The 14,466-nt window shown below is 43.8% G+C and overlaps 1 protein-coding gene across 1 annotated transcript; it reads left to right on the top strand.

Moving 5' to 3' along the window:
* Positions 1-1,746: 1,746 nt before the first annotated feature.
* Positions 1,747-13,967, top strand: LOC120054476 (cationic amino acid transporter 4-like; the record flags this gene model as incomplete). Its single annotated transcript, XM_039001901.1, has 5 exons — positions 1,747-2,728; positions 2,924-3,642; positions 8,646-8,754; positions 10,753-10,896; positions 13,921-13,967. Coding segments are annotated over exons 1-5 (2,001 nt in total), but the record flags the coding sequence as incomplete, so codon positions are not given.
* Positions 13,968-14,466: the final 499 nt, after the last annotated feature.

Raw genomic sequence — 14,466 nt, 5'->3', positions numbered from 1 at the left:
TTCCTGTGTTTTATATATATTTCCACTCTAAAATAATACTGTGAAATTGTGATAATGATAATGCTCTTTTAGCATAAGAGCTGTTTGCAATTTCAGCCTGATTTGGTGGGATGTAGTTTTGGCCATCAGGCTTGCCCTCCCACGCAGACCACTCCCTGACAGTCTTAGCTAAATTCTTGCTTGAGAAATTGCTCTTTGCTAAAAAGCTATTGAAAACAATCACAATAAGGTACTTCATTGTTACTCAGACATGATTTGAAATTAAGATAAAAACGGCTGCATTGGACCTTTAAACGCTGGCCTTGCGCGTGACCTTATCTGACGGATGATCCCGTCGTCATCAGATGAACAATAAACTCGTACTGCGCCTTTAAGAATCGAGGGCTCAGCTCTCTATCCTCTCGTTCTCCATCTCCACCTTTCTCCCTGTCTGTCGTTGAGGGTTTCAAAGGATATCAACCGGGCCTGAGATAGGCTACTCATAAGCGATATTCAGCATTCAAGGTAAACAAATATTTTTATTTGTTACCATATTAGACCGTTTTTTAAATCAAATATATTAGACTATATATGCAGAATAGCAGTAATGGTTTAGTTTCTCCCCTGGTTTTTGCCATAATCTACCTATTCCAACACCTTGTTCGTGCCATAATAAAAATATATAAAAAACGCAGACAAGTACAATTTCATAGAATAATCAGCAATCGCCATCGCTTTATTGAAATAGCCTATAGTTTGTCATTAATAACATTTGTATGAGTTTCCATTTTGTTATAAATTATTAATGTGGCTGGCTTTTGTAAAAACGACGCACTTAAAGCGATTCATTCTCGCCATGACTCCACAATTATGACACGAATCACAGTTATTATGGAGGACATATGTATGGTCGCTTCACTTTGTATCGGTGTTAATTTCAGTAGGGAATAAAAGCTTTATGTAATGTATTTCTTGCATTGAGCACGGCAGAACTCGCCATATGCCTGCCGTACGCAGTAATTGGAAACGGTACATCAAAAAGAGTCGGATCCCGGGCTGGTCTCATTCTATCACATAAAGCGTAGCCTTTGATTATTGAATTTGGCTCCACAGCCTTTAACCTACCCAAATAGTTGTGTGTTCGGTTAGGCTACTTTTATTTGCTGAGATATCGGACACTTTTAGTCTTCGCAGGGTGAAAGCTGAATATAGCCTTACATTTGCTACAATAGGAAATTACCTTCAACATTAGTCTTCAAGTGAATAGAAGACGTGTCAAACAGTCAGAGCAGATCAAACAGATATCTTTATCATGGACAGTTATTAATCAGTAATAGACTAAATGATATCGTTCAACACATGTATTCAATTGCATAATTTATAGATATGCATATTTATAGATTTTACATTACTCAGATAGTCCTAACTGAAATGTATCAAGCTATCCTAATATGCCAAGTTGAAGAATATTAGTCTTCAATTCTAAAAATAGAAAAGCAATAGTTTCCAGCTTCCACTTGGTAAGGACAGAGGTGTAATACAACATGCTCAGAAATAGGCAGCAGTGGTGAGGGGGTGGAGTCATTCAGATAAAGGTTAGATGAAGCCCTCATTAGGATGAGTTGCTTTTGTCTACCTGCTCTGCGGCCACAGGCTTTGTCCCTGTATGATGGTATGTATATGTATTTTTGTCTCTCAGGTCAATTGATCAGGAGGAGAATGGATCCAGTTTGAGCATCTTGACTGATAAGTTGTAATCCTGTAACCATGGCGACCTGTGAGCGTGGCTGTGTCCCGGCAGTGCGTTTCTGCCAAAGGCTGAACCGACTGAAGACCCTGGATGATGATTTGATGGTGACATCAATGAAACGCTGCCTGACCATGGTGGACCTGGCCCTCCTGGGTGTTGGGGGCATGGTGGGCTCTGGCCTCTACGTCCTGACTGGCACTGTGGCCAAGGACACCGCGGGACCTGCCGTGGTTCTCTCCTTCCTCATAGCAGGCATCGCCTCCCTGATGGCCGCCCTCTGCTATGCTGAGTTCGGAGCTCGCGTGCCCAGAACGGGCTCAGCCTACATGTTCACCTATGTTTCTTGTGGAGAGATATGGGCCTTTCTCATCGGCTGGAACGTAGTGTTGGAGTACATGATTGGTGGGGCCGCGGTGGCGCGGGCGTGGAGTGGTTATCTGGACTCCATGTTTAACCACACTATCCAGAACTACACAGAGAACCACATAATGAAGTGGAATGTTCCCTATATCGCCCACTACCCTGACCTGCTGGCCGCCGGGATTCTAGTGGTTGCCACCATCTTCATAACCTTCGGAGTGCGAGTCTCCTCTTGGCTCAACCACATCTTCTCCGCTGTTAGTCTGGTTGTCATACTCTTCATCTTGGTGTTTGGCTTCATGCTGGCCGACCCAGTCAACTGGAGCCAGAAAGAAGGAGGTTTTGCACCGTTCGGTGTGTCTGGGGTTATGGCGGGCACAGCCACCTGCTTTTACGCATTTGTTGGCTTCGATGTGATTGCAGCCTCAAGCGAGGAGGCAAAGAACCCCCAGCGAGCCATTCCCATGGCCACAGCCATCTCCTTGTGCATGGCAGCCACAGCCTACATCCTGGTCTCCACTGTCCTCACTCTCATGGTGCCCTGGCACTCCCTCGATCCCAACTCAGCTCTGTCTGACGCCTTCTTCCGCCGAGGCTACAGCTGGGCTGGCTACATCGTGGCAGTAGGGTCCATCTGTGGTAAGTGTCTCTTGAAAGACTTAGCCACTGTAACCACACCAATGTATCATGCCATTGAGTTCTTTGGGTCTGTTGATGATATAATTGATTGAAGGGCAAATGTGTATGACTTTTATTTATCTTGACTTCATACAGTAGCTCTCTGTTTTGATTGCATTGATGATCATGTGACTCTCTGTCCATCCCCTCTTCCAGCCATGAACACAGTGCTCCTCAGCAACCTTTTCTCCCTCCCTCGGATTGTTTACGCTATGGCGGAGGATGGCCTCTTCTTCGCCTTCTTCGCCAAGGTCAACCCTGTCACCAAGGTCCCTGTGAATGCCATCTTGGTGTTTGGCCTCCTCATGGCCGTCATGGCCCTCATCTTTGACCTGGAGGCCCTGGTCCAGTTCCTGTCCATCGGTACCCTCCTGGCCTACACCTTTGTGGCAGCCAGTGTCATCGTGCTGCGCTTCCAGCCTGAGAAGGAGAAGACCAGTTCCAAGGCTAACTCCACTACCTCCCCTAACACCAACTACAACCCAGAGCTCTCACCCGAAGCCTCAGAGTCCCAGATCATAGCTCAGGACAGCGGGGAGCTGAAGGAGTATGAGTCCTTCTCAGACAAGCTACAGCTGGTGGAGATGCAGAAGACCAGGGAACGCAGTGCCCCAGGGGTGTTGAAGGCCCGCTGGGAGCCCTACCTGGGCAGGTTGCTAGGGAACTTTGAGCCGGGGGAGGTGGTGGCCTTCTCTGTGCTGGCGGTGATGGTGAGCTCTGTGTCCCTCTGTGCCGTGTTTGTGTTTGGGAATAACCAGCTGCAGCTGCCTACGTGGAGCTTCGCCGTGCTAATAGTGGTGTTTGGCTCGACCTTCCTCCTCAGCCTGGTCGTCATATATGCCCATGAACCACATATCAACACCAAAACCTTCCAGGTGAGCCAAACAAATTCTCACTTTTTCATTTAATGCCCAAAGTGTAAATGCAAAGCAGTTCACAATTTTGTTGACTTTTACTTTATTGTATATGCCTACACATAAAGTTAGGGAAGCAGAACTAGACCCTCGCCTTAGAATTATTAGTTGTATAACGTTGTCTGCCTGCAGAGTTTCAAGCAGACCACCATAGTCCCTATGCCCAAGAATGCCAAGGTAACCTGTCTAAATGACTATCGCCCCATAGCACTCACATCTGTAGCCATGAAATGCTTTGAAAGGCTGGTCATGGCTCACATCAACACCATCATCAAATCAATCAAATGTATTTATAAAGCCCTTCTTACATCAGCTGATGTCACAAAGTGCTGTAAATAAACCCAGCCTAAAACCCCAAACAGCAAGCAATGCAGGTGTAGAAGCACGATGGCTATGAAATACTCCCTAGAAAGGCCAGAACCTAGGAAGAATCCTAGAGAGGAACCAGGCTATGAGGGGTGGTCAGTCCTCTTCTGGCTGTGCCGGGGGGAGATTATAACAGAACATGGCCAAGATGTTCAAATGTTCATAGATGACCAGCTGGGTCAAATAACAATAATCACAGTGGTTGTAGAGGGTGCAACAGGTCCGCACCTCAGGAGTAAATGTCAGTTGGCTTTTCATAGCCGATCATTCAGTCTCTCTCTACCACTCCTGCTGTTTCTAGAGAGTTGAAAACAGCAGGTCTGGGACAGGTACCACGTCCAGTGAACAGGCCAGGGTTCCATAGCAGCAGGCAGAACAGTTGAAACTGGAGCATCAGCACGACCAGGTGGACTGGGGACAGCAAGGTGTCATCAGGCCAGGTAGTCCTGAAGCATGGTCCTAAGGCTCAGGTCCTCCGAGAGAGAGAGAGAGAAAGAAAGAAAGAGAAGAAAAAAAAGAAAGAAAGAAAGAAAGAAAGAAAGAAAGAAAGAAAGAAAGAAAGAAAGAAAGAAAGAGAGAAAGCGAAAAAGAGAGAGAATTGGAGAGAGCATACTTAAATTCACACCGGACACCGGATAAGACAGGAGAAATACTCCAGATATAACACACTGACCCTAGCCCCCCGACACATAAACTACTGCAGCATAAATACTGGAGGCTGTGAAAGGAGGGGTCGGAGACACTGTTGCCCCGTCCGACGATACCCCCCGGACAGGGCCGGCCAAACAGGCAGGATATAACCCCACCCACTTTGCCAAAGCACAGCCCCCACACCACTAGAGGGATATCTTCAACCACCAACTTACCATCCTGAGACAAGGCCGAGTATAGCCCACGAAGATCTGCCCCACGGCACAAACCCAAGGGGGGTGCCAACCCGGACAGGAAGATCATGTCAGTGACTCAACCCACTCAAGTGAAGCACCCCTCCTAGGGTCAGCATGGAAGAGCACCAGTAAACCAGTGACTCAGCCCCTGTAATAGGGTTTGAGGCAGAGAATCCCAGACACCCTGAACCCACTCCAATTTGCATACCGCCCCAACAGATCCACAGATGACGAAATCTTTATTATACTCCACACTGCCCATTCCCACCTGGACAAGAGGAACAGCTATGACAGAATGCTCTTCATTGACTACAGCTCAGCGTTCAACACCAGAGTGCCCTTCAAGCTCATCACTAAGCTAAGGACACTGGGACTGAACACCTCCCTCTGCAACTGGATCCTGGACTTCCTGATGGGCCAACCCCCAGGTGGTTAGGGTAGGGAACAACACATCCGTCATGCTGACCCTCAACAACAACCTCTCCTTCAACGTCATCAAGACAAAGGAGCTGATCGTGGACTACTGGAAATTGAGGGCCGAGCACGCCCCCCATTCACATCGATAGGGCTATAGTGGAGCGGGTCGAGAGCTTCAAGTTCCTCACATCACTAAGGATCTATCATGTTCCACACACACCAACACAGTCGTGAAGAGAGCATGACAATATCTCTTCCCCCTCAGGAGGCTGAAAAGATTTGGCATGGGCACTCAGATCCTCAAAATGTTATACAGCTGCACCGCTGAGAGCATCTTGCATCACCGCTTGGTATGGCAACTGCTTGGCATCTGACCCCAAGACGCTATAGAGGATAATACGTACGGCCCAGTACATCACTGGGCCAGAGCTCCATGCCATCCAGGACCTCTATACCAGGCGATGTCAGAGGAAGCCCCTAAAAATTGTCAAAGACTCCAGCCACCCAAGTCATAGACTGTTCTCTCTGCCGCATGGCAAGTGGTACTGATGCACAAAGTCTGGAACCAACAGGACCCTGAAAACCTTCTACCCCCAAGCCATAAGACTGCTAAATAGTTAGCCCAGGTAGCTATTTGATTAACTACAGTTGAAGTCGGAAGTTTACATACACTTAGGTTGGAGTCATTAAAACTAATTTTTCAACCACTCCACAAATTTCTTGTTAACAAACTATAGATTTGGCAAGTCGGTTAGGACATCTACTTTGTGCATGACACAATTCATTTTTCCAACAATTGTTTACAGACAGATTATTTCACTTATAATTTACTGTATCACAATTCCAGTGGGTCAGAAGTCCACATACACTAAGTGGACTGTGCCTTTAAACAGCTTGGAAAATTCCAGTCATGGCTTTAGAAGCTTCTGTTAGGCTAATTGACATCATTTGAGTCAATTGGAGGTGTACCTATGGATGTATTTCAAGGCCTACCTTCAAACTCAGTGCCTCTTTTCTTGACATCATGGGAAAATCAAAAGAAATCAGCCAAGACCTCAGAAAAAAAATTGTAGACCTCCACAAGTCTGGTTCATCCTTGGGAGCAATTCCCAAACGCCTACAGGTACCACGTTCATCTGTACAATCAATAGTATGCAAGTATAAACACCATGGGACCACGCAGCCGTCATACCACTCAGGAAGGAAACGTGTTCTGTCTCCTAGAGATGAACGTACTTTGGTGCGAAAGGTGCAAATCAATCCCAGAACAACAGCAAAGGAGCTTGCGAAGATGCTGGAGGAAACAGCGGTAAAACGAGTCTTATATTGACCTAACCTGAAAAGCCGATCAGCAAGGAAGAAGTCACTGCTCCAAAACCGCCATAAAAAAAGCCAGACTACGGTTTGCAACTGCACATGAGGACAAAGATCGTACTTTTTGGAGAAATGTCCTCTGGTCTGATGAAACAAAAATAGAACTGTTTGGCCATAATGACCATCGTTATGTTTGGAGGAAAAAGGGGGAGGCTTGCAAGCCAAAGAACACCATCCCAACCGTCAAGCACGGGGGTGGCAGCATCATGTTGTGGGGGTGCTTTGCTGCAGGAGGGACTTGTGCACTTCACAAAATAGATGGCTTCATGAGGAAGGAAAATTATGTGGCTATATTGAAGCAATATCTCAAGACATCAGTCAGGAAGTTAAAGCTTGGTTGCAAATGGGTCTTCCAAATAGTCTAGCTTTTTTATGTCGGTTTTGGAGCAGTGGCTTCTTCCTTGCTGAGCGGCCTTTCAGGTTATGTCGATATAGGACTCGTTTTACTGTGGATATAGATACTTTTGTAACTGTTTCCTCCAGCATCTTCACATGGTCTTTTGCTGTTGTTCTGGGATTGATTTGCACTTTTCGCACCAAAGTACGTTCATCTCTAGGAGACAGAACGCGTCTCCTTCCTGAACTGTAACTATCTGCACTGACCCTTTTTTAATTAACTTTTTTGACTCATCACATACGCTGTTGCTACTGTTTAATATCTGTCACTTTATTCCTAGTTATATGTACATATCTACCTCAATTACCTCATACCCCTGCACATCAACTCAGTACTGTGTACACTGACTATACAAAACATTCAGAGCACCTGCTCTTTCCATGATATTGACTGACCAGGTGCATCCAGGTGAAAGCTATGATCCCTTATTGATGTCACTTGTTAAATCCACTTCAGTCAGTGTAGATGAAGTGGAGGAGACAGGTTAAATAAGTATTTTTAAGCCTAGATAAAATTGAGACATGGATTGTGTATGTGTGCCATTCAGAGTGTGAATGGGCAAGACAAAAAAATTAAATGCCTTTAAACGGGGTATGGTAGTAGATGCCAGGCGCACCAGTTTGTCAAACACCAGTTTGTCAACGCTGCTGGGTTTTTCACGCTCAACATTTTCCCGTGTCTATCAAGAATGGTCCACCACCCGAAGGACATCCAGCCAACTTGACACAACTGTGGGAAGCATTGGAGTCAACATGGGCCATCATCCCTGTGGAACGCTTTCGACACCTTGTAGAGTTCATGCCCTGAAGGTGTTCCTAATGTTTGGTATTCTCAGTGTATATAGCCAAGTTATCGTTACTCATTGCATATTTATTGTTACTTTTCTATTATTTATCTGTTTTCTTTCTCTCTGCATTGTTGGGAAGGCAGGGTAATTAAGCACTTCACTGTTAGTTTACACCTGAAGTTTACGAAGCATGTGACAAATACCATTTTATTTGAGCAAACAGCCTGTTATATTTCCCTAAGTCTTTATGTAGTTATGATAAACCAAGAATACTCTGTGTGTTTTAAGACTTTTTTGTAGCTGTCTCTCCACCTTTAGATATGTTAAATTCTACTCAGTCTGACTCGAGCCCAGTAGATAGGAACTGCAACATTTAATGTGACATTTTCACCTAGCTCTGAGGCTGAGTCACAGCAGACACTCACTCTCTGCTGTGTGGTTGATCTGCTGTTCATACAAAACAAAAGCTGTTTCTGTGAGCTCAAGCATGGCCCACGTTCCCTCTGGCACCAACCTAATATAAAATCTTGTCATTAAGACCTGATCATTCTTTTGAATTATATTAAGTACTCCTATTGGGACTTTTAATATTTGAGTCAAGACTAGTGGTCTTTTAGGCTCTCCAACTTCCTTTTTTTCAATGACAAGCACTTATTGAATTAAGGAAGGCATTGATTATTTGACACATTTTAATACATGTCAGAATGATGGTTGTTTGCGGTTGTCATTTTTCTAGGTACCCTTGGTCCCATTCATCCCTGGTGCAAGCATCCTCATGAATGTGTTCCTAATGCTGAAGCTCAGCCCAATGACCTGGATCCGCTTTACCGTATGGGTGGCTGCAGGTAAGATTACTTCCACTAATGGCACAAATGTGTGTTGTGTGAGGACCATGTGCTATGTAGCGCAGACACGTCCTGTAAACCAAACATCATGTCAGACAGAACTGGAACTGTTGCATTCAGTGGTTGAAATACTGTGCCACTTATTAACCTAAATGATGGACAAATAGTATGGATACTTATTACTGGTTGATCATAGACAACAGGATATGAAACAGGGTTTTATTAAATTATTAGTACATAGCACATTCTTGTATTAAAACATATGCAGGTTACTTTTTGTGTTTACAGTGAGTAAACCTACCAAGTAAGTCAAGGCTTGACTGGAGTGAGTTAACCCTTTCCTAGCCTGCACCTGCTGCAGTTAGAAGATATTTAGGCTACATAGCGCATTGATGTGAATCACACTGCTGCTCTCTAATTTATTTGCGCCTTACATATTGTGGTTGTTGTGGATGGATGTTCACTAATGTATATGCTGTGTATTTTAACCCAATAATGGTTGAATTGAAGAAGTTTAAACTGCTTATCAATCATTGTTTTTGCGGTCAGGAGTGTATTCATTACGGAAACCATTGACTGTTTAAGAACCAAATGGAAGCAAACAGAGCAAAACTAGAGTTTCTGTTGGACAAATTCAGGTAGGTCCCTCCCCGTTTTGTTCCGTTTGCTTCCGTTTAAGAAACGTTTTGCAACAGAATCGGAGTAATGAATACGCCCCAGTGGACAACTAGTGAAAAAAGCACTCTTGCAACAGCTGCAGTGAGGATCCTAGCCTATGGAATAAAAGTTTGAGTTCATCCCTTCTAAACTGCCTCATGGTATTGTGCTCCATTATTGTAAAAAACAAGTTTAATTTAAGAAGACCACTAGTGGGGCTTTTATTCTCTTCATGGAAAATTACCATCTAGTTTTTCACATCAAATAGCACTTTCGGTAGTGCTCAAAGCACACTATTCCGAGGGCTGCATTTTTTTTGCAGTTCGAAGCAATGAGCCTTATCAGTCCTCCATGACAACAAAATCAAAAACAAACAGATTAGGCTGATTAGTCCTTAGTTTTTGGGTTATGCTCAGATAAAACAATTTGGCTGATCCATATTTCCATATTAATCTATATTTCCATCTTTTCAATTCATATTCTTGAAGATCAATGGGTATTAAATTCATTGGAATGACTGGAAATCTGGCAGACCCAGTTAGATTTGTTTTTAAATGTAAAGATATAGCCTAACCGTATTATCTGTAGTAGAAAGCAATGGGTTAGAAGAAGCCTACTGTACATAACCAACCCAAAAAGAAAAATGCAACATCCATTTATGGCCAACTATGTAAACTCTAACATTGATTTATCCTGCAATAGAGGTAATTCATTTTTGTCTTCTTCTAATGCTTCTTAAACAGGTTGATATTTATTGGGACGAGTCTTGTCCTTGAGGCAAAACGGAGCGATTTCTGCTAGATGGGTCAGCTGCAAATTCAAAATGGGCTATATTGTAAAAATCAATGAAAACAAAAAATTTGCATTTTGGTCTTCATTTAAGGTTAGGCATTAGGGTTAGCAGTGTGGTTAAGTTTAGGTTTATAATCACATTTTATGACTTTGTGCCAGCTACTAACCTGTGCCTCTTAAGGGGAAAGTAATCTAAAAGTAACTGAAAGTAATCTGATTACATTACTGAGTTTGGGAAATCCAAACGTTACGTTACTGTTTGCAATTTTGTTCAGGTAGACCTAACTAATAACTGTAACGGATTACATTTAGAAAGTAACCTACCCAACACTGCCTGTCTGCCTACAGAGGCTTCACAGGGAATATTGAACATGACAGGGGCTGGGCCATGTCTAAGTAATCAATTCCTAGCACCATATTCCTGCTATAGCTGTGTCTTCTCAATAAATAAGCACATACAGTATGACAGTATAACAATAACAACAACATATGTGTGTGATTCTGTAAGCATGTGTTTTGGTCCTAACAGTATATGTTGCACCTCTCTAGGTCTACTGGTGTATTTTGGCTATGGGATATGGCACAGTAAGGAGGGCCTGAGGGAGCTGCAGCCCAAGGACATGGCTGCCAGGTACGTGGTGCTCCCTAGTGGCAGCCTGGTAGAGACAGTCCAGTCAGTGCAGCCGAACGGACATGGGGACGCCAGCGCCCTCCACACCACCCCCTCCCCCGCCCAGTCTGCTGAAGAGCAGCAGGCAAAGAGATGATGTGTAGGAACTAGGAAGGGAGCCATTTTTATTTCAGTGGGCCGTTATCATCTATCTGCTCCTACTCATACATTACCTCACTCTCTTCTCCTCTGACTTCCCTCTCGTGACTGGCCTCATACAATCAGTGTGTACTGCCACAAGGCTGTGTTTCTCTGCATTAGTAAGTACACATCACACAATGAGATTTACGCTCTCTCATTATGAAACATATTTATATTTATTTTTACATATTGTATCTGTTAATATGGGAACATAGTAATAAAGCTATCTAGCATTGTTTAGGATATTGCTATTGGTTATAATCACTGTATTTTTTAAAATGGTAGATAAATCAGCACAGATGTTATTTCCTTGTTAGCATTTCTCTCAACTCCTCAATTGATCCACTTTTTAATGTCTCTCAGTCACTCACAATTGAATGTGTTTGGAAGTAGGATGGTGCTTTTGATCATAGCATACATTGATAGCACATGTTGATTTGCGGCATTTTTCGTTTTGCAAGCACTGGAATGAATGGACCTTTGTTTACACACACACCCATGTACAAACACATATTCACATTTGCTTTCTCTCACACACACACACACACACACACACACACACACACACACACACACACACACACACACACACACACACACACACACACACACACACACACACACACACACACACACACACACATTATTCTTGCCTGAGGAAAGACTAGGTTCTGTCAGTGGGTCATGTGGGTCCACTTACAACCCCTGGGACAACCTCAAGATCCCCCCCATTCCCCAACACTGGTGGCTGCTCAGCCAAACGCAAATCATTTACATACATTTTCTGTTTTAAATATTATTTTGGACTTGTTTCATGTAGTTTCTGAGCTGTGAAACAGTATATTTTATAATTTTAGTTTTGCATTTCACTGATGGCATATCACACACATATTATGTTCTGTTTTGGGATGTTTTTGTACCTCGCTTCGTATCATAATGACCTGACTCCACTTGTTAACTTTCTCTGTCTCCATCACATGAGATTGTCACTCTCTTCTTCTAAGGCGGAGTAGACCTTTCAACCTCTCACTTAATCCACTGACTCCCATCCAATGACCTCACTCACTCTTATGTGTCCCAGATTTTGCAGTCTCAATCAACTTAATATCTACTGAGAAGTTTTTTTTCTCCCAATGCACAATAACTAGACAGCGACCCATTCCCCTTCTGTGTGCTAGCATGAGATTAGATTATACAACCATCTGATATAAAAGCACCTGGATTATTTTAGCTATGGTTTTGTTCTCATTTCTCCTCATACACAAGAGTGATAATACGAGACGAGAGTTATAAACATGTGTTTTAATATATGCTTTTTGCAAGCACAAACCCAGTTCATGATGTACCTGAACAGGGTATTTGGTGGTGCTGCTGCTTAGAAGCATATTAACAAACAGGAATTGGGTGTTTTGTCAGACTATGCCAGCCATAGGACATCCCTTATCCTCATGAGGCCTCTGTAATCCGACAGATTTGCAGCAGTCCCTGCGGTTGCCCAATAGCTTGATCTAGATTACACACACGCACAGATTACTCTCCCTCACAGTGCTGGATTACACTGACCGCCTCAGAGAGGGATTGCACTCTCACACCCAGTTACTCACTACCCTGTCTGATAGCACAGTGTTCGAGAGGGCAGTAAGATGTCATGACAATGTAACAATGTCTCAACGTGATAATCATAACATTCCCATATCTAAAGTTTTCAGTCAAGTCCTGAGAACTGATTATTTTGTTACCTATGAGGTGTATATTTGTCTGTTTGTCACGTTTGGAGATTGCGGTAAAACATCTACCATTTATCTGTATAATAATAATGTAACTACAACATTGCCTTGATGTTATTAGCGTTTTCTATATATCACAGTCCTTAGAATGATAAAAATAAGCATGAGACTCTCACTACCGGCTACCAACCTCACAAGTGTCTGTAGCTCACCTTAGTGTTGTACTCAAAAATATGTTTTTGTCTCTTATTTATCACTATTTATTAGTTATTGTAAACATACATATTTTAAACATACATTTGTTTATGTAAATATATGACACAAGCAACCAATGGCCTTAAAGATGTTTTCATGAGTACAGAATGATTCCCAAAGCTTACGTGAAATCTAAACAACTGTAGTTGTTCAGGTAGCTTTTCTCCTCTATCCAAGTAGTTTACCCTGTTATAATCTCAGTATTTATTCATAGGATATTATATTGTAAACTACTATATTCCATACAATTAAATTCAACAGATACAGCCTTTGAAATAATCAAATGTTGGTGGATGTGGGGATAACAAAATATTAAATGGATTTTTGTACAACTTTGCACATAGTTTAAGATTTTAACTGCAAACAACTGTATGTGTCTCTCTACCAGTGTGTCTCTGTTTTTCCTGCGTGGGCAAGTGACAGGTGTTGACACTATGGTGCTTTTGGCAAGCTGAACATTTCCTCACCTCGATGAGTTACGTTCTCTGTCTTGTGTGGCAGTAAGCACAGTGCGCTATGAGCTCTGACTGTACCTATGTACTCTGTACTTACACATCCAAATTGTAAGTATTTTTTGTTGTATAAAGTCTAAAAGAAGCTGTGTTATTTCGTGACAAATAAATGTTTTGAAGCAGCATTCTGAATATTGTTATTATTACAGGTGTTACGGCTGTCCTCGCTGACAGAAGGTGGGGACCAAAACGCAGAGTGGTTAGTGTTCATTCTTTTAATGAAAATCAACAAAACACTTCAAAATACAAAAACAACCAACGTGACAAAACCGAAACCGTCCTGTGTGGCAACAAAACCTCCACAGGAACAAACACCCACAAAACACAAGTGAAACCCTGGCTGCCTAAGTATGATTCTCAATCAGGGACAACGATTGACAGCTGTCTCTGATTGAGAATCATACCAGGCCGAACACAAAATCCCAACATAGAAAATCAACCATAGACAACCCACCCAACTCACGCCCTGACCAACTAAAACAAATACATGACAAAGGAAAACAGGTCAGGAACGTGACAGAACCCCCCCCTTAAGGTGCGAACTCCGGGCGCACCAGCACAAAGTCTAGGGGAGGGTCTGGGTGGGCGTCTGTCCACGGTGGCGGCTCTGGCGCTGGTCGTGGTCCCCACCCCACCATAGTCAACCCCCGCTTCCGTGGCCTCCTCCCAATATTCACCCTCCATGTCAATCCCACTATTCCAAAGGGCAGTAACAGACTGAGGGGTAGCACCTGACTGAGGGGTAGCACCTGACTGAGGGGTAGCACCTGACTGAGGGGTAGCACCTGACTGAGGGGTAGCACCTGACTGAGGGACGGCAGCTCCGGGCTGAGGGACGGCAGCTCCGGGCTGAGGGACGGCAGCTCCGGGCTGAGGGACGGCAGCTCCGGGCTGAGGGACGGCAGCTCCGGGCTGAGGGACGGCAGCTCCGGGCTGAGGGACGGCAGCTCCGGGCTGA

This window comes from Salvelinus namaycush, chromosome 1, assembly GCF_016432855.1.
Source record: "Salvelinus namaycush isolate Seneca chromosome 1, SaNama_1.0, whole genome shotgun sequence".
Taxonomy (NCBI): domain Eukaryota; kingdom Metazoa; phylum Chordata; class Actinopteri; order Salmoniformes; family Salmonidae; genus Salvelinus; species Salvelinus namaycush.
Note: the sequence above shows the minus strand (reverse complement) of the source record. Positions and strands in the feature narration are given on the sequence as shown.